The 27523-nt window shown below is 36.6% G+C and overlaps 1 protein-coding gene across 9 annotated transcripts in view; it reads right to left on the bottom strand.

Moving 5' to 3' along the window:
* The window catches only part of LOC108965708 (protein phosphatase 1 regulatory subunit 16A), a 98016-nt gene that overhangs the window by 9552 nt on the left and 60941 nt on the right, over positions 1-27523 (bottom strand). For 8 of the 9 annotated variants that reach the window (XM_018928294.1, XM_018928290.1, XM_018928297.1 and 5 more), the window contains 3 exons: positions 1006-1786; positions 278-932; positions 86-211 (listed from right to left, as the gene is read on the bottom strand). In XM_018928294.1, the coding sequence (XP_018783839.1) occupies positions 86-211; positions 278-932; positions 1006-1145 (921 nt within the window). In that variant the 5' untranslated portion in view covers positions 1146-1786. Of the gene's footprint in view, positions 1-85; positions 212-277; positions 933-1005; positions 1787-15762; positions 16190-16267; positions 16303-27523 lie in introns of those variants that run through there. The other variant, XM_018928296.1, reaches the window with a different exon arrangement.

The following is a 27523-nucleotide window of genomic DNA, read 5'->3' as shown; positions in this document are numbered from 1 at the left end:
TTCAATTAAATTAAACTTAATTTATTTCAAAATCAAATTAAATTAAAAAATCCATTGAATACTGTTAATTATTTTTCGTACTTACATGACCCCAACATGCGGCCGCATGCACCGGCGACCACATATCTTTATCCACCGCGTCCACATTGACATGCATCTCCAGCAGGAACTCCACCACACGCACATAGCCATTTGCCGCAGCTATGTGTAACTTTGAGAAACAATCGAAAAACAAATAAAAGGGTATGCGTCAACAAAAACTCATAACCCAACTCACCGGCGTAGCACCCTGGTAGTCCGGCTCCTCAAGATCGCCGCCTGTGCGCGCCACCTCCATCAGATCCTTCAGCATTTGACGCTCCGTCGATGAGCGCGTTTCATCGATCAGCTCTTGCGTCACGCCGCGCTTCGACATCTCAGCCTCTATGTAGTCCAAGGTATTCTCATCGTCGCACAGATCGTACGGCATATTACCATCCGTATTCACTGCCAACAAATTCGCACCATGATCGATGAGTATTCGCACCAGCTCCAAGTGTCCGCATGTGGCAGCCGCATGCAATGGCGTCCATTTATCACTATCCTGCGCGTCCACATTCGCGCCATACTCCAGCAGCAAGCGCAACATTTCAATATTATTATCGATGCAACATTGATGTAGCGCCGTTAAGCCGTCCTCATTCGCCGCATCCGGCGTAATGCCACGCTCCAGCAGCTCGGCCACTTCGTGCATATCATTGCGGCTTGCAGCCTCCAGCAGCACAACGCTGCTCTCGAAGGATATGTGGCGACTGGCGCTGCCCGAGTTCGAGCGAAAGTGATGTGTGGTGTGACTGCCGCTGAGCGCTGAGGTCGCGTTACCTTTGGCGCGTTGCAATTTCAGCCACTCCTTCTCCTTTTGACGCGCGACCTTAAGCTGTTGTGTGCGGCGGCTGAAAGTGAAGTGAGAAATTAAAAAAGAGAACTTGTTAAGTGTTTGTTGGTGGCTTGTGTGCTGGCACTTACAGTCGCGCCAGCTGCAGGCGCTCGTGCGTCGGCAGATTTTCCACCGTTTGCATTTCGGCGACGAGGTCGGCGTGCTCCATTTTCAGCTGCGCCTTGTGCGCGTCATCCGCTTTGCGGTTCACCAAAATGCCCTTGACCATGTTTGTCGCGGTGTATTTATTTATTATTGGTTATCTTATTTAACGTTTGACGTTCGCTTTGGAAGCGCGCGCTGTGGCGTTGATATGTAAGGTTTTGCTTGCTTGTGTGTTGAGATAGTAAGTGTGCATGTGTATATGTCTGCATGCGCGCGTGTGTGGCGTTAAAAAAGAAAGATAAACTTTTTCATGGTTTTTTTGAGCTCAGCGCATAGTTGGCTTTTGTGTTGTTGTTCTTGTCGTTGTGCGCTTTGTTAATCTATCTCTTGCAGCGCATAGAATTTGCTTTTAATTAAATTTGTTTCTGCGTTTTTTTGTTGTTGTTTTTGTGTGATTGGCAAGTTTTGCTGGTTTGTCCACTTTTTCGCCGCGCGTTTGCCGCAACAGCTTACCCACACGCCACAAACCGGGCGCATGCGTAATTACCAACTCGTCTATTAGGTAGTTAAATCGTTTGTTGAATTTATTCATTCGCCGTCGTTGTCGTCGTCTCTGTGATTTGATTACTCCGCCTGGTCACACGGTTCTTCACGCTTACTTTTTCAGCGTTGTCGTTTTATTTCTTTTCTTTTCAGTCTTATTTAGTCATTTCGTCTCGAGTTTTGTGCGCCAGCAATTGAATAGGGTTGGGTCCAAACGTTAGACTGCAATGAGAAAGTAAGATGATTTAAATGTGTTGTAAAATAAAAAATATATTTTTTCACTTGCAAGACAGTATTGAGTATCGTGGGTAAGATAAATCAGATTTATAGATCTCTAAAACTATAGAAACACACTTAGATCTTAGAATTAGACAAGCGACCTCCTTGTTAGGTTATTTTTTCTACCTCTGAGTACAGGAGGCAATCAGATTAGTGACTTACGTCTCGTCAGCTATAGAAACAGAAGCTTTCAAGACTTAGAACTTAGACTTAGGCGAACGATCTCCTGGAAATATAGTTTTATATTGGCTGATAGAGCGCATCGAAGAAGGCAAGCGAACTGCCAAAAAGTCACCCTCTCAACAGAATAGGAACGGGTCGGAGACTCTCTTGTGCGTTCTACTACTGTATAGCTGGGATTTGTTTAAACTTGACCAGCGCTTCCTTTGTTCTAGCACTGTCGCAAGATCCATTTGCCCAAAAGTGGATCGCTACATGTCTAGGGAGCTCTTCTCCCTTAGTAAGCATAGCCTTTCTCTTGTTAAGCATTGAATCATGTGTAGAAGTTCCAGAAGTGGCCAGAAACGACGTCTTTTACATATTACTCAAGCAACTCACAACTTCAAGGCCTAGACCAAGTATTCTCTGTGTAACCAAAGAACATTCGTTTGAAGGCGAACTAAAGCGAGAAGATTGTTAACTCGGCTATAATCGCGTAGTGGTCATTGTGTATCGATGTTTGCGCCGTAAAGTTGAGATCCTAACATAATAACAGTTGTAGAAACTATTTAGAAGAAGATGAGGTAGCTACATCTCAACACTTCGTTTTTCTAACGCGATCAATTCTTAAGCACTTCTAAACTGCTCTTTCAGACTCCCCGGTGAGCTGGTGGGAATTGAAATAAAACATTTCAGCAGAGGTTAAATAAAAATGAGATCTGAGTACAATTGTTCAATTGCCACCATAAGAAGGTTTAACCTAACGGAGCATCGTTTCGACGCATACCTCTAGGGAAGTGCTTTGTTTTTTTTTTCAAGTTCTAAGAGTAAGAACTCAGACGAACACAGATTTTTGGGATCTTTCAGTTTCATCAGATAAGTTTTTACTATTATGTCACTGTTGATAGAGCCAACTTGACAACTTTGTCCACCATGGACGGCTACAGTAGCATGTATTCTCAGAAAAAAAATTTCGGAGTGCATCTGAATATAACTAGCCTTTTTTTATGCTTAACTTTAAATTTGTATAATATGCGCTACGACGGCACCCCGTTCCAGACTTCTCAAGCGTTTTTAGTTTCCCGAGCGTTATTTAGTTGGCCTACAAGGGTGGTACAACCATTCAGTGTTATCTGAGTTCAAAACTGAGTCAATTCAGAATACAAAACAATAGCAAAAAGTTTTTTTGTTTGGCTTATTGTTGAAACTCCAGAGTATCTCTGTCATGTAAAAGCCTTTCTTGGAACCAAAAAGCAATATCATTATTTTGACAATTTTACATTAACGAATTTTCACTTTACTTTACTTTTCCRGAAATTTACTTGTGTATGTTTTCTACCAAAGTAATTGCATTAATTTATGCATTAAATATAAATTCCACGAATATGAGTCAAAAAGCCATTTGAAGCATAAAATTTTGTGACGAAAGCGGCAAATGATATCAACGGATATGCAAATTTATAGTTTGGCATGGCATGTTTTACAGTGGCGTGTTGACAATGTACATTAAAATATGTGTATGTGTGTAGAGCTGTCCTCAAATATATATATAATTTATCTGTCAGCTTAAAATCTGCCCTAATAAGCCAATTTATTTGGTCCTCTCTGGCAAATGTTATAAGCCAACGCAACACCCACAGCTGACATATGGCTTTATAAGAGTAACAACATACATATATAAGGCTTCATATATATTTCTATAAATAAATATTTAAAGGGTGCGATTTTAGAACTGCAATATAATTTTTAAAGATAGCTTTCAAATTAGCTATCAAAGTAAACCGGTAGAAAAACTTTTATGCAAAGAGACTTTGGAATGACATTTAAAAATCTGTCTGTATACACGCGAACTAGTCTCTCATTTTCTGAGATATCGTTCTGATATGTTGCATACGTCGTTTTCTGCACTAGCAGCTATTTATTTGTTGGAACCGCCGATTTTAGACCACTATAGCTGATAGCTGCCATACAAACTGAACGATCAAAATCATGTCATTCTATGAAAATCGTTTTTACTTAAAAAGATATTTTCTCCAATTTTGGGTAAAATTTGTGTTTAAGCAAACGGCACAATTTTTGAAGAAATTGTTCAGATCGGACTACCGTAGCACACAGCTGCAAACTGAACGATTAAAATAACGCACTTGTTTAGAAAACTTTTTCATTTGACAAGGTATTACTGTCCAAGGCAACGTCACAATGTCTGAAGATATTTTTTTGGTCGAACCAGTATGTCATATAGCTGTCACACAAACAGAAAGACCAAAATCAATAATTTGATATTTGTTACACTGTGTCTCCCATGAACTCGCTAGGTTAACTTCTGACTCATTTTAATGGTTCATAAGTCCAAAATTTTGTTCAAACTCTAAATGCCATGACAAATTATATATTGTATATTATTTTAATTAATCTCATAAAGCTCCAAAAAATACACCCTTTATATACAAACATCAGTACACACACTTTTCAATTAATTTCCAATTATATTTTGACATTGCTTGCGACGAACGCACAGTCTTCATTGCTGCAATAATTGCAGCATTAAATTGGCTTAAAGTGGCGGAGGCACGCACACCAGCGAGCAAGCAGCAGAGCGAATATTCGTAAGCGCTGCGCTCATTCTCCGAGCAATGACACTGACGGCAAGGACACATACCGTTATAGGGCATGTGAACACTGTGGCTGCAGATGGTATGGTGGTAAGGATACAGCAGACGAAGCAGACGAAAAATGATCAAAAACAAGCAAAAAGCAAATAAGGACGAAAAAGTAAGGAAAAAAAAAATCAAATAATAACAAAATTTGTCAACTAATGGATGACATATAAAGCGCGTAAAATTTATGGCGTACATCGAAAAGCGAAATAATGACGCCGGCTGGCAGCATAAATATAAAAAATATGTAAGGAAGGCTGAGTTCGGTTGAAATTGAACATTGTAGCCGCTCGCTATTTCCAAATATCAGGCGGGAAGCGTGATTTCAACTTTATATTAAGAACAACTCGTTGCGAAACAATTCAATATTTATTATTCGACAGTTGAACTAAGTAAAGGCACTTTTTTCAACTTTTTTTTTTGACAGATCACCCGTGAGTTGTGTCAAGCTGTTGCTTTTGTTCAGTATTATTTGGCATTTCAACATGAACAACGTTTATACATCGTTCTACTACTGAGCCACTGTTCCCAACACCATTACCCATTAGAATTCATTGTTGAATAATATTCGACCGAATAAACTACGTATAGCACGCAGTGAAGAAAATAAAGTACAGCTTGTGAAAGAACTGAAGCCTTGAACCTGATCGACCTTCTTAACCGCCCTAGCTTCGCTCTATGGGCTTTTGAAAAGTTGTAAGAAGATCCGGCGTTTTCGACCCAAATTTTGTTCAGCGATGAGGCCAATTACTGGCTCAATACGTATGTAAACAAACAAAATTGCCACATTTGAGATGAAGAGCAACCTGAAGAGATTCAAGAGCTGTCATTTCATCCAGAAAAAACAACGATTTTGTGTGGGGGTTGTGGGCCGGTGGAATTCTCGGTCCGTATTTAAAAATGATGCTGGTGAGAACGTAATCGTAAATGGCGATCGTTATCGCGCAATGATGACCGACTATTTGATGTCTAAAATTGAAGCTTATGATCTCGGCGCTATTTGCTTTCAAAAAGATGGCGCCACTTCCCGCACATCGCATCAATTAATATTGAGAGAACACTTCGGTGAGCAGATATTGTTTTGGGTCGGTCGATTGGTCATCAAGATCGTGTGATATTACAACGTGAAACTTTTTTCTATGCAAATATGTAAAGTATGGTGCTTGAAATGGTCGAACGAGTCATCAAAAATTGCACTCGGCGGACTCTGGAGACGTGGCGAACATTTGAAAGAGGTAATCTTCAAAAAATAAATACCAAATAATGTTATTTTGAATTATAATAAAGATTTCCTATTCAATTTGAAGTTTCTATGTTTTTTCTTTAAAAAAGATGGGAACCTCGAAATGGCTCAACCTTTATAAATCTTGGTATTTCATACAACCGTTAGGTGAACAAAACCGTTATACTCTGTAGCAACTTGTTGCGAGTATAAAAAATAAATTTGAAAAGGGACGTAATGAGCAAAGTAATTGCAGTTTTTTCTTGTTGTAGCAATGTTTGACGACTGCGCGACGCGAGCAAATTAACGCCGAGTGCAAATAAACTTTAAATGTATTTCCGCTTGACATATTTTCCATTTAACGTTTACTGTTATTAAGTGTAAGGGCGTTGAGTTGGGTCAAATTAAAAATCACAAAAATAACCACTACAAAATTCCAACAAATAAATCACAAACTGCAGTAATTTGAGTGGCAAGTTGCATAAATGCATGCATGCAACATAGGAAATCAGGAAAGCAGGAAAAAGGCGATTAAATTAGTAAGGAGTTGCATGTAAAACAACAAGAAAAAGCTGAAAAACTATAAAAGTAAAAACAAACACATTTAAACACACATGCGCGCTATAATTGCGTTTGTTTGTGCAGCAGGAGCAAGTAAAGCGCAACGAAGCAAGGCGTTTGCATACACACAAAGGCATACAAGCATACATTCTCCGCAAACTGCACATAAAGTAAACACATGCGAGCGTTGTTAAAGCGTGCGCGCATATAACAACAAAAAAAAAAACCAAACGACCTTGCAACAATGTGCTCGTAAATAGTGCGCTTACCTCCAAAAAAAAAAAAAAATACCGCCAACAACATTTAATACTACCAGCATTGCTCTGCAGACTGAAAGCAAAATGCTGTAAGGAAGAACCAAATTAAAATGTTTTTCTGCGGTGTTGTTGATGCTGGTGTTGCTGCAGGTGACTGACGTCCCAGCAGGCCATCAAGCAAGTTGTATTAAGTAAATTACGTAATAAAAGTATGTGATTTTTTTATAACCAAGTAGCAAAAGAGCAACAACTCATTTACATGTTGCCTGAAGGAATTATATAATATTGTAAGTTAACATCAGCGCCTAAATATATGCTTCCATTTGTTAGCTGGCCTTACTAACTCATTATATTTAAGCCCGATTGGCGAGAAATAACACATTTTCACATAATTTAACACAAATATTTATTGTCGCCTACAAAGAAGGTTCCTGAGCTAATTGACATATGAATATCAAACATCACACGAACATAAAAACATTTAATTTAAAATTTTTTTTTAATAGATTTGATTTGCTCGATCACTCCAGGTCCTCTTTTGGCTGCGTTTGAAAAGTCACTACTATCACTTTCCAATACAATATGAGCCTCAGCAAAGCTACCACAGCATATTCAGTGGTTAAGTACCAAACTGTCTGAAGACTGCAGAAAATGTTTAGAGCAGGGCTCTAAGGAAACAATAGAGCATTTCTTGTGCATTTGTCCTGCATTGGCAAGACCACGATACACTTGAGAAGTTATCGACAGTGAGGCCACAGAGCCTGTTGACTCTCGCGTCAAGCGCAGGCATCCTTAAGGATGACTACTCCCTAAAGATCTAATAACTGATCTCGGCTTAATGACATAAAGGACCTAAACTGGTCTATGCGTTGCTCATTGGCCTACCAGAATAACCTAACCTAAGTACCAAATAGCTTGCTGAATTTAGTCGTACTTATTACACGAAAATTTATGTATTCCGCCCAGGACCGTCACAAGATTTAAAAAAATGAATGAAACATACATACGTTATTATACCCCTGAATTCAATCGGTAATCCGTTGGATGACTGCTACCTGAAAAGTTACCCAAAGTGCCCGAAAACAAAAATGTCAAGCGAGAACTTTGGATATCCATTATTTTGTGGGTTTCACATGGATTTATTTTTAGCGAATATATTGAAAAAATAATATTACTATTCGTTAGCGCATTGATTGAAGATCGGGATTATTGGCGTAGACAACGGTTACGCGGTTAAAGCCGAGTTTACAACAGCGCGCCAGTCGTTCCTCCTCTTCGCTGTTTGCGCCAATTGGATACTCCAACTGTAGCCGGGTCCTTCGCTACCTGGTCATCCCAACGGAGTGGAGACCTTCATCTGCTTCTCCCGGCATCGAATACTCTCAGGTTCTCGTTCCTGGCAGGGCGTAACAAAATAAAAATATTTAACTCCAACGTTAAGTTCACACTTCTAAACGCCTGCGACATTTGATATCCAAAAGCTGCAAATTGCACAAACCGATTCACAATAGTTACAGTATTTTCTTGCCTTTCACCTTCTACAACCCAGATGGGGGGTCACTCAAAAACCAAACCATCGAAATTCTCAAAACGATATGCGGCTGGCTCGGTCTTGTTTTAAGGATAGATCATACGAAATGCTACAAATTGGGATTTACAAGGCAGCTGACAGGAAGGGCGAGGAGCCTTAACGAGGAGAAGAAATATGGAGGCTTGTGTAAAATCGATGAAAACTAGATCTAATTGTGATTCATTATTTTCTCTCAATGTCATTTGATACAATAAATATAAGGGCAAAGGAGAGAGATTAATAGAAAAGATTTATTCACTCTTTTTAAAATCTCTCTTATTCACTGGTCCCGCACAGCGATTGTAAGACCAATTTCGCTCTACGGTGCAGTAGTGTGGTAAATAGAGTTACGGAAATCTATCCGGAGGACAATGCAAATGGTTTAGAGATCTACTCCGCGTAGCGTAGCAGTTGACTCTTAATTCGCTGAATTACTTCTCAATTGCTTACTCAGTCCGAAGTAGAACCTGTTGACAAGAGTTATTCTGCGTTGGATTTCCCACTTTAATTTGGCGAAAGGTAAATTGGACTTTCACCAAAGTTTGCCACTTCTGAGTGATTGCTTCTTTCAGACTGCCTAAGAGTTGGCAGTACAGGTCCGATTTAAGAGTTTGGTCATAGGGGCTTATAGTTAGGTTAGGTTCCCTGCCAATACAAACAAACACTTTACAAATCTCTCCTGATCGTCAATCATGATGTTTTGGTGTATCGAAAACATAAAGTCTATGGTAACTTACATGCAGAAAATAACTTTTATAACAGTTTTCAAAGGGCTAAGGTTAAAAAATTTCAAATTTCTGCACTGGGTTACCCGCGTCACCAAAGTATTTCGTGTGCACAACATTTTTGTGTGTGAGGTTGGTTGAAAGCGGGTGGCAAATAGGCGTCGAATACTTTGCGGTTGCTGCGTGATAAAGCCGGCTCACCAACGTCAGTGGTTAAAGACAACTTGATGGGTCTACTAAATTGAGATCGAGATAATGACTGTGTTTGGACTTTTAATGACTTTCCAAAGAATTTAATAATCAGTGTTGTCTTCCCTTCGCTGCTTACTTTGTGCAGGCGCATTTTCGCCTGTCTAACGAGTCCAACGCGCACACGTGTCACAATGTTTACACACCGTTGGGCGATGAGAGGCAGGTGATGCCGTGAGCATAAGCACAAAGAATGAATGAAGGAATTTGCTGTTATTCCAGTGTATAAGAAAAAAATTAAGAAAACAACAAGAAACACAATGCGAATAAACTAAGAAGAAGTGAGTAAAGAATTTACAAAAGGCGACGTAAGACTGCAGAAAATAGTTACTGCTGCTACAAAGTAATAACGAGACAACGAAGAAAAGTAGTAAACACAATATAGCAACAACAAAAAAGGACAAAATAACTAACAACAATTACAACAATATTAAGACTTAAAGTTCGAGCAGATTTAGGAAAAGCGCAAGCAGCTCGATAGCAAAAAGCAAAATAGCTCCAGAAATAAAAGAAAAACTATACCAAAAGTTGCAGAGTGCGTAAGCCTTTTGCTCTCTGCCGCCCACAACGGTACTTGCGACGAGGAATTAATTAAAGTTAACGTTATTGTCGCGCAATCAACGAATGTTTACTTACGTTGATAGCGCCCACGCATAAACTCACACACACATAAACACGCCAAACAACGCTAGCAATAACAAGAAAGGCAAGAATAGTAAAAGAGCTATCTGCGCGTAACTGCAAAATAGCAACTGTAATAAAAATTCCGACTGTAAAATAGCATTTTCACACCCTTAAGTTGAATTTATGTKCGCGATTGTGACATAAAAAAGCACAACAACAATAAAAAGGAACAGCATAACTATAGCAAAGACATTATATATGTTGAGAACGCGGTTGAGAATGCAATGAAGAACATAAATTAAGATTACAAGTAAGGTGTACAGTGGGTCAAGTTCAAAAGTGTTGATAAGGCAACGAATGAAAGACGGCATTAAGACTGTAAAGAGTATACATTAAGGAAAAAAAAAACAAGAAAAAACGTTGACTTCGGTTGCACCGAAGCTATAATACCCTACACAAATACAAAACATTCCTTAAAAGAAGATGATTTTGTTAAATCAGTTTGTATTGCAGCTATATGCTTTAGTGACTCGATTTCAACAATTTCTTCGAAGATTGCACCGCTGCTTTAGACAATAACCCATGCCAAATTTGGTGAAGCTGCCTCGTTAAATGAAAAAGTTGTCCATACAAACACATAAGTTTAATCGGTCAGTTTGTTTGGCAACTATATGCTATAGTTGTCAGATCTGAATAATTTCTTCGGAGATTGCAGTGTTTCATTGTATAATAATGTATGTCAATTATTGTGAAGCAGCCATATAATTTGATTAATTTGATTAAGGGAAGACAGTCTTGATGTGGCTGTAGCACCAATGCTTAATCTTTTGTACAAAGAATAACATATGAAACATCTTTTATCGAATTTAAAGAGCCTTGAGCCGTAGATTTTACCTAAGCGGTAGCCGATATAAGTGTCGATATAATATTTCTAGAGATATGTATATCCAGTACTCTCTGACAACTTTGAATAAACTTTCTAAGAAAGACTGTTAATTTTCTACGACTTTATATGAGATAATGTTGCTATATCATCTTAAAAAAAAAAAAAATATATAAATGAAGCTCCTTTGCTTTTAGTTAGGTTAGTTTTGTTTGAAAATGAAGTCGAATTTTTTCGCGCCTAATATTATCGATACTGATTTGTTTTACAGTCTGACAGCTTAATTTATTATTTTTAAGTAAATAATATTTAAAATTCAATTTTAATTCCAATTAGCAGCTGAAAGTACATACAAAGTAAGTTAATTGTGGAAATAAAATTGTTGCTCGAATTTTGTGTAGAGTAATGTTGTCCGCTCTTAACTTGCTTTAGGTGTGAGACTTAGCTTAGAAGTGAGATATAAAGTTAAGGTTTGAGGCTAAAGCTAAACTGCTGAGTTAGAAAAAAGCGATAGCGTTAAAAGGAGGGAGAGACAAATATAAATTGTGAGAAAAAAGCACCCGGAAATTGTAATTAAATTCGCGGGTAAATGATATTTCCAAAAGATGTATTTTGCTAAATTGGTAGGACTGTCGGTACACCTCAGCAGTGCTCTGCGATTTTTACAATGGCTAAAAATATCGAAAAAAGTCTCAAAGTTTATATTTCGAACCAAATTTCGTATGCGGAATCTTTGCAAATTTCGGAAAAGGTTTTCGGTGATTCAAAACACAAGTCTACAAAGCCTTAAAAGACGGCTGAGAGATTGTTGAAGACTTGCCTCATTCTGGACGACGTTCGACATCTACAACAGATGAAAATATTAAAAAAGTGAAGGATATGGTGCTTGAAAATCATCAGGCAAGTGTTAGAGGGATGGCAAGAGAGCTCGACTCGGTTCTGGTGAATATTTTGGGTGTGAAACGCGTTACTGCCCTACTCGTCCCGATAGCTACTAATTTTTTTTCAAAATGATTACCGTAAACGGGGTCTTTTGACATGCTTAATCGTGCGAGTTTCGATCCTGTCTTATAAGAATATTATAATACATTAGTACTTCGAGAGATATTGGGCAAACTTAGCGGTACAATGGAAGAAGAGTCATTTTCGGAATACAGAAGAATATTGATAGTCAACGAATCATTTGTCTCCGAGTAATCACTTAAGCAAGTTTGAAAAATATACTTTTGAAAGAAAAGCGTTTAACGATAACAAAGTTGTAACGCAAAAGCTAAAATTTTAATATATTATTTTGAAGGTATAATTTATCGAGATATGAAAAAAGGTTTTAATTTTACAGTAAATATACCTCTTAAACGAGTAAGCAATCTTTTGTTTACTAATGAGTATAGAAAATTTACACGTTTCTATCGTATCTTGAGACTGATCAGCAAAAGCAATAAAATCTTCATCTCCCAGCTCTTGTTAGAAATGAATTTCATCTACTTTAAGCCAATATAAACTCAAAAAAATTTTTATAAACTGTTTTATGTTCTCAAACCATTCACACTTTGGTGCGGTGTTAGCTAAATTATGGTTCAATTAAATTAAACGACCGTTATAAAGCAGTTACAAATTTCGCACACCTTCTAAATAGCTTGCACTCCGACAGTGACAATCAGATTAGGTCATTGCTCAAGTAGTGAAGTCAAACGACGACCCTCATCACCTCGGAGCGGAGTCAATAAGTCAACCGCTTTTCGGCGGCAATGACGGCAACGTACCACACGAATTTTTCGGGCAATCAAACGCTCAACCGTTATCAGTGTACGCGTGCTTCGAGAAAACAAAAGCGAAAAACAAAAGTTCTGAAAAAATAACCCGCGCGTCGTCGCCATTAAATTCAGTTGAGCGCGTTTTGTGAGTTTCGGTTGAGTCAGCTGGTAAGCGCGTGGGAGTAACAACAGTTACTATGTAGTTGCTTGCAGCGAAATGATAGTAAAATCGAATAGACACTAAATGTCGAAGTGCTGATGAACACCGGCACACTCCGACACCCACCGAACCGTGCGGACGGCAGCCAGGCAAGTTGACGCAATTTTCAGTTCAGTTAGCTGCAGCAGTGTTGTTGCCAATGATAAGCTTTGTGCGGCCATCGCCTCGGCGCCACACCGCAACATTTAGTTTCGAAAGCGCATTAGCGTACAACAAAAACAAAAACACTGCTAAACAAACTAAGTACTAAGTTTGAAGTAAACATTAAATGAGATACAAAACCCCCAACTGACTCGCTATTAAAAAGCTCGAATGTCTCAGTGTGTGCTGATGTGTATGTGTGTCACAGCAGGGCAAAAAGCTGAGTCAAGTCGGACCCACGCCCGTGTACTAAGTAGTGTGGCTTACCCAGTTTTTGGGGTTGTATGACAATGTTATTGCGGCTACCACTGGCATGCCTAATTGCCAGCCAGCCCGGTCGTCAGTCAGCCAGCAAGCAGATAACATGAATCACATTTTCGCCAACGACGACAAAGTTTTCTCTTGTCGTTCTGCTCGCCGTCACAGCTGTTTGTTATTAATGTTGGAATTTCATTGTAGTTGTTTTTGTTTTTTATACATATTACTTAACATGTTGTTTGTGAAGCAAGGGAAAACTTAGCATAGTAAAATATCCTGTAAAATGGGGCAATTAGGCGGAGGGATGTTTAAGAAATGTTAGCAGGGTCCATGGTTAAGTAAGTTAGTTTGAAGAAATTAAGCCAATTCATCACTGCAATGTGCAGTGATCATAACTTTTCTTCCTGGTAGTCAGTTACTGTTGATATTTTACATATTTTACATTCAGAACTTTAAGCTAACTTTTGCTGTATGTTCCCCAACGAGTTTTACCAGTTTAATATTTGAAAGGTCAATTTGAAGAGTTTAATATTTTGTATTATTTTGTCGATATACACAAAGTCGGTCTGATGGTACTTAGCCTTACCGCTCGATGACGCTTCTATCGCCAGATATTTGCTTTCGTGCTTTCGTACAAAGCAAAGTCCAAGGAATAGTCGAAATAGTGAACTTCAGTGGGCGTAGAAGGCTGCCCTAACGACTGGAAAGGTGATGGGTATCGGTGGTTGGTTTCATAAGGTATGTTGCACATCATCCACTTGGACAGTAGCCACGAAAAAAGTGGTATTTCACTACGGTAACACATTGGGTCACGCTTCTTCCATCCACAATGGCAAATTGTTAGAATTAGGCCTACGAATTGCCGCCCCAACTATCGTACTTTTTATAAATGGTTCCTTTTGATTTCTTTAAGTCTCCAAACTTAAAAATTACTCGAGAGGCAGAAATTTGTGTCGGATGAAAAGGTCATTCCCGCCACGTACACCAGTTTCGACGACCTCCAGTGAAAGTATTTTTCAGACAGATTAAAGAAATTGTAGCATTGCGGTGTCAAGTGTATTGAAATACCAGGAGTTTCTGTTCAGAAGCAAATCACCAAAAATTTCTTCTTTCTTTTGTAGGTTAACGTGTTACACGTGGGACGGTTATACGTGGGATAAGTATCTATGAACTTTTTTTTTGTTATATTCTTGCGATTTTAGTTTTGGGAGTTGAGTATTGGGGTCATTAACTAACGCTTAATTGCGTCTAAATTTAGGCTAAGTGCTTTAACTGTATCCAGTAGGTACTTAATATACGTTTTTGAATATTTGGAAACTTTACATTGGACACAATTAATTTCTTCTTTTTTTTTTCATTGAAAAATTCCATTTGCTTCGGCAAAGTTTTCTCACACTTTTCCAACTTGCCACACAAAACCACAATCTGCCGTCTAAACACAATTTATATTCTTTTATTTTTTGTTAGCTTTTTTCAAGTTAATTTATGTTTGTGAAATTGAAGGCAAAAGAACAATTGAAATCAGAGGAGAACTAAATGCGATAAGATAACATTTAACGACCGCAAAAAAGGTAGGCAGGTCTATATCTGTCTGTAGTGCCATGCAACAAATATGTGGGTGCGAATATTATATAATATAAATGCAATACAATAAATATTTATGCGCAGACAAAAAGCTATAAAATGAATGAATTAAACGCAAGCCAAAACGAGAGTAAATAAAAAAATACCAAATTGCAAATGAAAATATAGACTATAAAGAATGCTGCCAACGTCAATACAGGAAAAAAACTAGTCAAATGCCATAAATTACAACTCGAGCGACGAAGGAAGGCCGTTTAATTTCATTTTCTATATATTTTTTTTGTTTTGATGCATTTGTTGTTGGTGTTGTTTTCGTAGCTATGTAGCTATTGCTCAATGACTGATGGCATTGACTACTGATTGAGCGCAAAAATTGAAGATGGTATGAGAGGCAGCAATTAGTAAGCCGCTTGACGAGGGTCCTTGTACAGCGTTGCAGCGCAAAAGCGGCTTATTAGAAATTATTTATGAGCGGGAAACATTATTTTTTCACTTGCTTTTCACCTACAATAAAAGCTGAATTAAAAGACGTTTAAAGATTACCTTGTGATTAATCACTTAAAGCAGTATAAGTACATTTAAGGCAACCCACACACAGGCACGCCAAGGGTCTCGTGCTTCTAGTGGGCAACAAGCGCTCGCTTATATGTATATAAAAAAAGCTGAGATGTCTGTGTGAAGGACCTTCAGCGCACTTTGCTTTTATATGTGTATGAGTGCACAAATGATTGCATAGCTTCAGGCGCGTTGGCGTTTTGAGAGCGCTAGAGTACTAGGGCATAGCTGTTGCGGCGCCTGCTTCGTATGTTTATGGATTTAAGAATTTATTTTGTTTGCTATGCACATACACATTTATATGTAAGGATAACAATAACATTGTGTTTATTGTTATTAGTTTTTCTTTTTTTTTTATTATACCCTGAAAGAAACGGCGGTGTCCATGTGAGGTAATATTATAAATTATGAGTGGGGCAGCTCGACATAGAAAAGAAGAGCTCCTGTGTTCAAACTTATTAGTAAAACGCTTAGTAGCCATATATCATTCCCATACTTACAGCAATGTCACCAATAGAGCAATCTAACAGCCAGGCACTGGCAAAGAGATGGAGGCTCAGTGTAAGCCAAGCATCCGCGAAGCCCAGCTCTCTAGTACTAGAACAGAAGAGGATACTTGAGCACCGATCAGCTCGCATTCTACCAATAGCGGTTCTAGGATATCCTTTCTTGGTAGCACATCTGCTTTATAAATTCCTGCTATTTCGTTATGACCTGGTACCAAACCAGTCTTATTGCATAGAAACTCGATGCTATTGATAACGAGGTTAGGCACTCTTTGACCAAACCTGAACGAACTGTTAATGAATTCAAGGCTAGTATAGCCGCTCTGCTATCCGTGTTGTGTAATTACGCAGTCACTTCTCTGAAAGAGGCTGCAATGTGGAGCAATAAATCTACTGCCACCTTAATGGTTGCAGTCTCGGCCTGAAAAACACTGCAATAGTCAGAAAGTCTGAAGCTGGAGTTAATAGAGAGCTCCTGACAATAAATGTCTCCACTAACCTTAGCCTTAAGCTTTGACCCATTCGTAAGGAAGCTCACTGCACCTCTGCTACAACGGTTTCTTTGCACCCACAGCCAACTGCCAGTGTATGGGCTGAGAAGGTGTCGCCAGAGTTCAGTTTGATGTGTGATCCGATATGAAGTCAAAGTGTGTGAGGATTTCCGAATGTCCAGACACGTTGTTTTTTTAAGAACCCAGATTCTCTGAGTCTCATAGCAACTTTTGCAGCCATACACCTTCCGACGATGTCTACGCCACTATGTGCTAGATGGCGTTAAAATAGCTATAAGAGATAGCTTTCATAGAAACTAAAAGATCAAGTTCTAGTATGAAAACCTTTTTAGTTGAGAAGGGTATTTCACCTTGCAACCGAAGTTAATTTTTTTTTATGATTTTATAATATTTATTTTTAGTTTTCATGTAATTTTTTGAATTTTATTATTTGTTTTTATATAACACTGCACTGCTTTGTATTCAATCTGTCTCTTATACACATCTAGATGTGTATAAGAGACAGGTAATTCACTGTTTTATTTACTTTTATCTTTATTGTTTCTACTTTTTTTCATAATTTTCCGTTATTATTGTTTTGTTTGCTTAATTGAAAACAAATTTACTCGCCAACGAGTGGATGAGCAACGTAATTACAACAACAAAGTAAATATGTACCCACGGACATGAGCAGTAAAATAAAGTGACAAAAGGAAATGTGCTTAAAGGATGTATTTTATGTTCGAGTGACAACAGGATGTGCGGCAAAAAGACTATAACGGTACTTAAGTGCGTTATGTACACATATCTGTATATATATATRTATGTCTCCATATATTTGTATATGCATACACAACAACTTATGTGTGATTGTATATTTATATAAGTATATGCTATTTAAGTTGCTGTCCGCCACCAGAAGTGCGAAAGTAAGTAAAAAGCAGAAGACACAATAACCGAGTAATAAAAAATATTACAAATACTCGTGTTGACGTGGTGAAAAATTGAAAAAGTGCAAAAGCAAATAATAAATAACAAACAACAGACGTCATTGCAATATTGGAGCGGAAAAGTTAGCTACATAAGTTGCAGAGGTGACCAGTTGAAAAGGGAATTTCAGATTACCACTCTAATGCAAAGGGGAATTCGGTTGGCTATGTTTTATGTAACGACATAGTCATATACATATGTACATACAACTTTTATTAATAATGTATTACTCAGAAAAAAGAACTTGGAGGTTTTTTTGAGGCATCTTTTAGCATTTCTTTTAAAAATACCGAGAGGAAAACAAGAAAAGCATTAATTTTGTTTGCACCAAGACTTACACCTTTCACAGGTGCATTCGTTGTAGCATTAAAAATATATTAAAAAAATAGTTGTACCTTGATTTTAATCGGTCAATTTGTATGACAGCTAGATACTATAATGGTTCTATCTGCACAATTTATTCTGGGATTCTAGCATTGCCTGGGACCATCATATATGCCAATTTCATGAAGATATCTCAAAAATAAAAAAGTTTTATACAAAAGAGATGATTTTAATCGGTCAATTTGTATGGCAGCTATATGCTTTAGTGATTGAATCTTCGTAAAGATATCTTGTAAAATAAAAAGGTTTTCATACAAGGATATGATTTAGAATTTGGTTCTGACAACTGAACGACTTCTTAGGGACAAAATGAAGTGTGCAAAGATTCGTATTCATGTCTGAAAAACTAATTTTTATTTGACCGTGGACTATTAACGCCACAGTTTTTCTTAAAATTATTTGGCTATGGGGTCGGTAGAAGAGGAAGAAAAAATAAATGTAAAAGTAAAAGTAAGTATTCTATCTTGTAACTATTTCAAACCTTAATCGGTCGAACAAGTCGTCACCACTTAATTGAGAAATAAAATATCTGTATTGATATGTATTGTTGTCCTCAATCTGTAATGCTTTGATATCTTTATTGAATCCTGGGTGGTTAACCACGATCAAATTTTGGACTATTTATCAATTTGCGCACTCTACAAAACTTTAGCATGGTCTTCTTCTCTCCTCACCTTCAATAAATAAAGTGACGCCATCAACACTTAATTCAGTGGTGAAGACGGTAAACACCAAAAATTTGGAAGGTCATTAATATTCAACACTTTATTCAGCAAWCAATCAATCAAGCTGAATAAGTGCTGAGACTGAAAATTACAGAAAAGTCTAGTATGGAGTAGCTTTCTTTTATTTCTCCAACAGCAGCATGGTCAATCGAACAAAAAACTTGAGTAAAGCAAATAACTCTCCGTTGACTTAAAATTACTTAGAAGTATGTCAAATTTAATCTATTTCAGCATAGTTAAGAAGGTTTTTCTACATAAGTCTATAGAAAATTAATCAAAAACGATTTAGCGAACAATTTTGACTTTAGTGCGTCAGAAAAGTTGCTTTCAATTCCAACATATGGCTTCTACTTGCCAATATTGAAGAAATTGGATTATGACTCGCTGAAATGGATGCAGAATTTTGGATAATACAGAAACTTATATATGAATACATAAAAAAAAAATTATAATAATTTTTCCACTCTTCCAGCAAATTCTAGATTCCAAGCCTTTGCTTTCTAGTAAATATTATTTATATTAAAATTGCATCTTGTGGCACTCAACGCTTCCTTTGATCCTATCATCACCGCAGCGCTCTTTGGATGAACACTGTCACCAAACTAATGCCACTTCTCATTTTCCATGCCAACAGGGTATAATTAAGTTATTAAAGTAAAGTGCCGAAAGTGTTGTATAACTGTCACATTAACTTCTATATAATTAGTTTGATTAGTTTGCGAAAATTGTGTAGAAAGTGATAACACAGCGCTGAAAATGAGACAAAATCGAATTTCATACACCAATCTCCGGGGGGTGGCTAATGAGTTTTGCATGCCAAAGCAAAGCTGTTAACGAATTTATGTGAAAGAGTGTACGTATGTATGTGTGTATTTATGAATAAGGAAAAACGTTAGATTCGATTGCAATGAAGCTAAACACCCTTCACAAGTGGCACACTTCACACAAAGGACGGTGAGCCCAGATACTGATACCGGGCATCCATTCGTGGATAGACGACATGGGGACCTGAATTTTCATCTAACCCAAATACTAAGTGGATATGGTTGCTTTAGAAGCTACCTGTACAGATTCTAGCATGACATTAGTTCGAATTGTCCGGCGTGTTCAGAGTGCTTTGAAGACTCTGAGCATGCATTCTTTTATTGGCTGGCTTCGCTATTTAAGTACAAGGGAAGAACTTAAAATTACACTCGATGGTGTTTTACGGTGCAAAATTTAACGGCACTCATGTGTCAGTATACTGAGAACTGTAACAGTCAATCATTACAAAACTATGACATATAGAGCAAATTAGATGTCCGTCAGTCCGTGCTATAGAGGAGACTTAAATATTTTTTAAGACACCCAAAAAGTAATACTGAATTAGGTTGATCCGTAGAAGAGTCTGGAGTTGTGAGTAGGTTAGCTTTAGCACTTAAAGAAAGAAATCGTGAAGATTCCTCGCCTCAATATTTTATTTACAGATTGTAGCGTTATTCAGGACAATAATCCCAGCAAAATGTTTGATCTAAGCAATTTCTCGGAAGATTGTGAAAAGAGACATCTTATCAATTTAAAATTTTCCGTAAAAGAACTTAATGTAGAACCATAACTTTGTATGACAGCTATATAATTTATAAGATCTTCGACTTTTCCTCCTGGGTGTAACAAATTTAGTAGCAAACTTATTAGAAACTGTTCAAGGTATAAACATAAAATACCCATACTGGGTCACCTTAAGCAGCTTGCATGTTGCAGACACGAATGATCGCATGATGCTGTGTGTGGGCAGGCGTTGACAGCACATCAAAGTAGCAAGAATCTGCCACAGCACATATGCATGTATGTATGTATGTATATTAATAAATGCTTCAAGCACGGCAGCTGCTTGAAACAGCAGTGACACCTTCGCCGAAGGCTTGATTATATACATTACGGCGACGAAGACCGAAGCGGACCGAAGAAGAAAGGTCGAAAGGAGCAACGCAGCACAGAAGGACGCATATGCAAGGGACACATGAATGCGTGTGTGTGTGTGACATACCGAGATTGTGCAAGTGATAACTATTGTCATTGTTGACTTTGGTGTTGGATAACGGTAGGTTAGGAAGTACGTGTAAATAAAGAGCAGGCATGTGTACATAATTTGTAGGGATTGGTATGTGTGTGTGTGTGCGAGGAGGGGTCAAGTGCGAAAGTGCAGTCTCAAGTGACGTGCGCGGTGAGCGAATTACACAAGAAGAAAAGCAAAGGCACACACTCACACATAATTCCAACGTATAGACACAAATGCATAAGACATGCTTTTGAGTGTGTGTTTGTGTGCCTACGTGAGTGTGTGCAATTTTGAGCATGTGAGTGCATAACCTATAACTATTTGTAAGGCATTTAAGTCAAACCACGACAGTCAGCTGCTTAGGTTAGTTAGTTACTTGCTCGGTTATGAAGAGGTATGTGTGTGTGAGTGCCGCATTGCGTTTGTGCCAAGACGAAGAGTTGCCTATATCCACTTGTAGTTCAAAACTAAAACACGAAGGATATCACAGCACCATGTATCGCTTAATTTTCACAAAACAACAAGTAAAGTATGTGAATTTTGCAAAAAAAAAAAAACAGCTATATTGAGGGGTTGCGGTTGGCGCGGGGAATGGCGAAAAACTGCAACGCACAGCAGTAATTCCAAGGGCGTTCTAAGAGACGCGCGGTGGACGAACGGTCGACAATGACATGAGTGGTTGGAAGTGTTTGCTGATGGTGCTCAAATGCTACGCATACTCACACGCGAGCAACGCACATTCACACACATATACTTACATGTATACCTACAAATACATTTAAGCTTCGGTCCCCGCTGCCTGCTTTTATACGTTGCCATACTAATGAAAATGATAAATGACGGACATGAATTCACGTCGTTCGCTCAATGAGTGAGTAGATCGCTGAGTTCCTGCTCCTTGCATTGCCCGCTTGTATGGCATAACGTTTCAAGTGAAGTTTGAATTATTTGCTGTACTTAAATTGAGTGTTTGAATGGTTAAATTGAAATGATTTTGTCGGTTTAGTGTGTGCGCGTGCAATACACATGGGGCCAATTGTAATGAAATAATCATACTTCGAGGTATAAGTGTCTTTTCCCTCTGGCCAAATGGATATTTTATGTGAGACATGACGAAAGCTTTTCAATGTGTTGCAGTTATACTTTATACACTTTACAAGTGTAATAACAGTAGGGGAGCGAAAATATTGCTGTTAAGAAAAATTTTTAAATTAAGAAAAATAAAAAATATTTAACATTCTTCGTTGAGGCATGAAAATTTAGCATTTATATTGAAAAAAGATTTTGATTGAGACTTAAGGCATCGTCTCAGTGTGAAATATTCGAGGAATCGATTTTTTCTTTGTTACATTAACGGATAGTATACACTATAATATACATTCTCCCAAATTTTGGAAACGAAATTAAAATATTACGGTCACACGCTATAGCTTTCTTGTAAAAAGGAAATAGAGTGGGAAACATATTCCAATCTTTAAATGCGTTTTTCTTAGAATGGTGTTTTTCAACACGTTTTCCACTCTCAAAGGAAGAGTTTTGAAGATATTTATTATATAATATTAGCACATTTTTAACATGATTTTCTATAGCCATCGAAGCATTTTTTTTTTTGAAATCTTCCTACTTTTTTTATGAAAAATTGTCAACAATCTGGCCACATTCGATACTTTTTGTTCAAACCGCCTCCATCTTGTCAAAGTCATTAAAAAAAAGCTTCCATAGCGCAATAGCGACTTTGCTATAAATGAATAATCTTTTTGAAATTTTTGTTTTAAATCAAAATTGCTGCCGCAATCGTGGACATCGTACAGAACCTTTTTTATCTGTCATTTCAACAATTTATTTAATTTTTATGCACCCAATAAATAAACATGAAAAACAAAATTGTATTCGTCATGAATGTACTTATATATAATAAAGACCAGACCGATTAGTAAATTTCCAAATTAAAAAAAAAGCACGAAAATTTGGGATTTTTCGGAGGGTCACACTGAGACGATCCCTTAAGACCCTTTTTATCCGAAATTTAATTTCATACAACTCTTCCTTAAAAATGTCTCAATAAGACCAGCGGTTCACTATTTTTTTCAAAAATTTGTGAAAATTTAAAAAAAACTTAGGGTATAAAAAACGTAAATTTTCATGCGTTCGTAAAGAAATAAAAGAAAGTTTTAAATATATAAATATAATATAACAAATATATAAAAACTATCTATGGAAGCAATCATTTAATTTAGGCAATTAGAAATTAAATGAGACATTAATTATTACATGTTTACGTTAATAAATGTTTTATATAAATACTTAGTTTGTTCACGTGCCCAAAAAAGGAATGTTTGAAACAGATATACAAATCAAAACTAGTAAAGATTAATTCGGAATAATTTAATATTTATCGAAAAAAAAAATCGAAAGAAAGCTATGGATAGTTTGGTCAAATACAAATTAACATAATTTTATAATAAATTGCTAATTGTCTAAATTCGGAAGCTAACTGCGACGTTTTAAAAACTTGTATTCTCATTTATTTTTAATTTAGTTTGTTAAAATTATGATATGAAGGCATCAGAAATTTGATTCCGCGAACGTAATCTAATGGAATTTCCTTGTTGAATAATTTCACTCATCGTTAAAATCGCCGAATTCACTTTATGTAATGCGGAAACATAAGCGTGTACTAAACATTCATGATTATTTTGATGCGACATTTGGCACAGATGTCACTAACAGCCATACCAACATTAAAAAACGAATGGGTTTTCACGCGAAATTTGGATTAAAAAGCCTTACAAAAGCCACAGTAGTATTATAAACATATTTGCAAAGCTCAATGAAACCAGAATTTGGTAATGTCAAAAAATATTTAATTCAATATTATTTTTTAATACCTGTAATATCTGAGTTAGACAGAAATTTTAAAACTTTCAGTAATAACTTCGTAAGGACCATACCTTAAAATGTAAAGGAAATTAAATTAGTTTACGTATTTTTAAACTAAACAGCCTAATTCTAAATGCTGAACAAATTATGAGCGGTTTTCCCCAGTACTTAAATAGGATACTTCACCAAAGTATGCAAGCATATACATACATATGCACATATATATGTGCTATATACATTTATATTCAAACAGCTGAGAGCTTGATTATTTTATCTTATCAGAAAAATAATTTAAAAACATAAACATTTTAGCGGATTAAATAAGTCGATGACTTAATTGAAGGTGATTCAATGTTTTCTGGTATTAATTTGTAAACATTTTTAAGATACATGCACTTAAGTATGTGAAGTACGATAAGAAAAAGATAGACACATATTTTATATCGTTATATATTTTATGGTGATTTAAAGCGATTTTATAAGGAACAATACTTACATTCTTACACGCAGATACATTTATGTATATTTAGACACTTGTTAGTAGAAAATAGGATTGTTTACTCCCACGAAGCACTTTTGAAACTTTTCCTAAATACTTTGAACTTCTTATAAATTAAGCCAATACTTATTTAGAATGCATACATATTTAAAAAAATTTAACTTTTATTTCTGTTTCTATAGAAATCATAATTGTACTAAAAATAAGGTGCAATGCCTCAATATCGATACAATTATATAAAAGTTCTTGAATATCAAAGGCTTCAATTGTAAAAATTTATTTTTCTATATACTTTAAAACAACGTTTCAATTTCAATCAAATAGTGATTGCTTATGGAAATTTACGTTTCATTATGTCATCTTTAATGGCGATAACTTGACAATTGTACAATCTTGATATCGATGTTATATACATTCTATTATACATAAATGAGCATAATGTGACATTTTCAACAGGCTGCCATTTTGTTCCAGAAATGTGGCATAACGATTTTTCTAGACATGGAACGAAATCCGTTTTGTTTTGTTGTCAGTTTGACTACTATTGTCATTCAATTTGACAAAAACAAAAATCGTATCATTACAGAACAGCATCATTTTAAAAGCTGTAGTTTACGGTTTTTGTTCTAGAAATTGATCTCAGCGACTTGATTGCAAGCTTCAATGATTAATTTTTAATCATATTTGAACAACACAACTTGACAAAACTTAATATAATATAAATATGGTAGGATTAAAAAAATACAATATTCATAAAATATTTTATGCTACTAAAGCAAAAAAAATTTATATTAAGAAGACTCGGTATTTGAAAAAGCCAGCTCTGTTGACTTTTGGCAAAATAGGTAAATATAAAAAAATAAAATGGAAACTGCTCACTGAACTTTTTCATATCACTATGCTATTTTATTTCTCTACTTTACTCTACTCTCGCAACATGTTGCCCTTGGCATTGATGTTTGATAACGGATATTTCGTAAACGTTTAACTTACTACTATGAAAAAAAAAAAAATAGTAAGACTTTTTAATTAATATTTCGCCTGGAAACACAATTGGTCCAAATATTTTTTTTCTAGGTTGGTATGACTATCAGTGACGCCTGTCTTTCTGAAGTACATAAAGTGCATTCGGCGATTTTGCGATGAGTGAAATTATTCAACAAAAATGTTCTATTAAATTTTGTGCGTGGTATCAAATTTCTGTTGCCAAAACATTCAGAATGTTGGTAAAGTTTTCGATGATAATTGTTTGTGGCAATTTTGATTGGTTTGATTGGCGACGAACCACCTCCAAGACGCCCATGCATTACATGATGATCAGCGCGTCAATAATATAAAGGAATTGGCGCTTCAAAATCGAAAACCAATTCGAAATGTCATTTAGGCCCTAGAAAAATGAAATCACCAAAATCACTAAATTCTTTCGAAAAACAGCGTCGCGTTGTCTGTGCAACAATGCTTGCCGACTACCAGAAGCGTATTATTACTGGTAATGAGTCTTGGATCTAAGCTTACGGCCCGGAAACAGACGATCAATCGGCAGAAAATCGTGGCAAAGATGAGCTGAAGGCGAATAAACACATCAAGGCTGCTCAAAAATTAAGGTTATGTTGACAATTCACTTCGCTTATCGGGGTATGGTGCACTCCGAGTTCTCCCCGACCGGCCAAACTATCAACAAGGAATTTACCTTAAGATAGCCAATCTTCAATCGTTTATAGCATATCTTTAAAACGGCAAGATTTACCAAAAAAAAGACCATTTTGTAGAACATTCAATTTCCTACCCAATCCCTGAAACAAAATATTGTTTTTAAGTAGTTCTAAGCGAGATATGAATTTTTCTATCTGATATTAAAAAAATAGGAAACCATTAGGCTGCGAATTATAATATTACAATTAATAGCTCATAATTGGAGAGTCTTACTTCAATGTATATATAAACCAATTTTTCGGAATTCGAAGCGAAAAAAGCATGTAATTTTTGTTTTTTTTTACCCACCCTAATGCACATATTTTCCAAACAGCTAAAGCTAAATCAGCCAAACTTGCAGATTTCATGAATCAGATAATGGTTATCACTAAAAATACGACAACTGAATAATGCAATAAATTTCTAACCATGATGGTAGGGTGTAAAACCTAAACAAAGGGCATGGTACCGCACAATTTTAGGGGCAATCCTATATCTCAGGAACTACTTCACCATTTTTAACTAAACTTAGCCCTACCTTACATGCTCAAAATGTATGCAAATCTTTCTAAAGCACAATTTTTATTTCGGAATAATATTCACAAAGCTGTAAGATGGCGGTTTTGCTCGTGGACTATTCTTTTAGATGTGAAACTTTCTAAAAACTTTAGCGGCAACAATGAAAGAAAAAGCGTTCAAAATTATATTCAAGCACCCCTAATTGCTAACCATCTTCTAGTATTTACCATTCGACACATTTTCTATTAACCAATTTGCTTAATCACTAAACTGTGCTGACGCTTGCAACCACTATTTTAATTAAATTGCATTTTGCAGCAAATCACAAATAGATTTACTACCGAAAATTGTACGCACTACCAAAAACATTACCACATCAAAATAAATAAACGACAATAACTACCGAAAACCACAACAAATACAACCAAATTTTACGAGCCGAACTCAATGTTTGCTGATAGCCACTGTAAATATTTATTTACAAAACAAAAAAGCGAAATAAAGTCAAACCGCAACAAGTATTTACAATTGCCAACAATCTGGCAACTATGCACAAAAGGCTTGCAGTGAATATAGACGAGTTTTTGCAGCCGAAGCAGACAAGTGAATGGAAAACCGACTACAAGGCGTGCAGTGTGCAAACGTTTGAAACAAGGAAGGGGAGCGGAGAGGAGGAAGTGTGCTGAACGGGATACTGGGGTGTTTCGAGTGAGTGAAGTGCTGTTGAGTAGCGACTGAGTGGGTAAGCGAGTGAGTTGGCGTATAAGTAATGAGTGGTAGGGTGCTTAATTTGTATACCACTATACCACTACAAAGCAATGCATACAGTGTGTGCATAAAGTATGCAACTAATACGGCAAGGGTATATTGTCGAGTGGGCGTAAGTGAGTGGGCGCACAGTTTAGATATACTATGAATATATGGTAATAACGGCACGCAAAAGAATTTAAATGCATAACCTACTTACAAACCCACACATACACCTATATGTATGTATGTGAGCATGTGTAATACAATACATATACTTGCAAATAAATGGAAATGCATTTGTGGCAACACACAGAACATTCACTATATGTAACCTTGCCTACACACACATACAAACATTTCAAGACTATAAGTGTGTATGTGTGTCCTAAAACCATTAAAGGATAGTGGCTACAAAAAATAATGGCAAGGATAAATTAACAGTATAAGTGGTACGTATTTGTGCCACACAAAATCATTTACTCGTAAAGACTCACACATATGCATAAATATTTGTAGAAATATGCACAGACAAATTGGTGGAGGCGTTACGTCGTGCGACAGTCATTCACCGACAGCAATGTGCAAGGATAAAAGTGATTGTATAAGGGGGGGAAAAATAAGTTAAACCAAAATGAAAGCTCTGGCAGTGACGAAGTGTTTTCAAACGCGTGTTAAAAAGGATTTGTTTTGTTGTGACGTAAACACGTGAAACGATGATTAAGCTCCGAAGGCGAGCTCATTCATATGTGCATGGAAATATGTATGTATATAGAAAATAATATCAGTG

The sequence above is a fragment of the Bactrocera latifrons genome, unplaced genomic scaffold (genome assembly GCF_001853355.1).
Source record: "Bactrocera latifrons isolate USDA-ARS-PBARC rearing strain unplaced genomic scaffold, ASM185335v1 scaffold_146, whole genome shotgun sequence".
Taxonomy (NCBI): Eukaryota; Metazoa; Arthropoda; class Insecta; order Diptera; family Tephritidae; genus Bactrocera; species Bactrocera latifrons.
The sequence above is the reverse complement of the archived record's forward strand: the minus strand, read 5'-3'. Positions and strand labels throughout refer to the sequence as shown.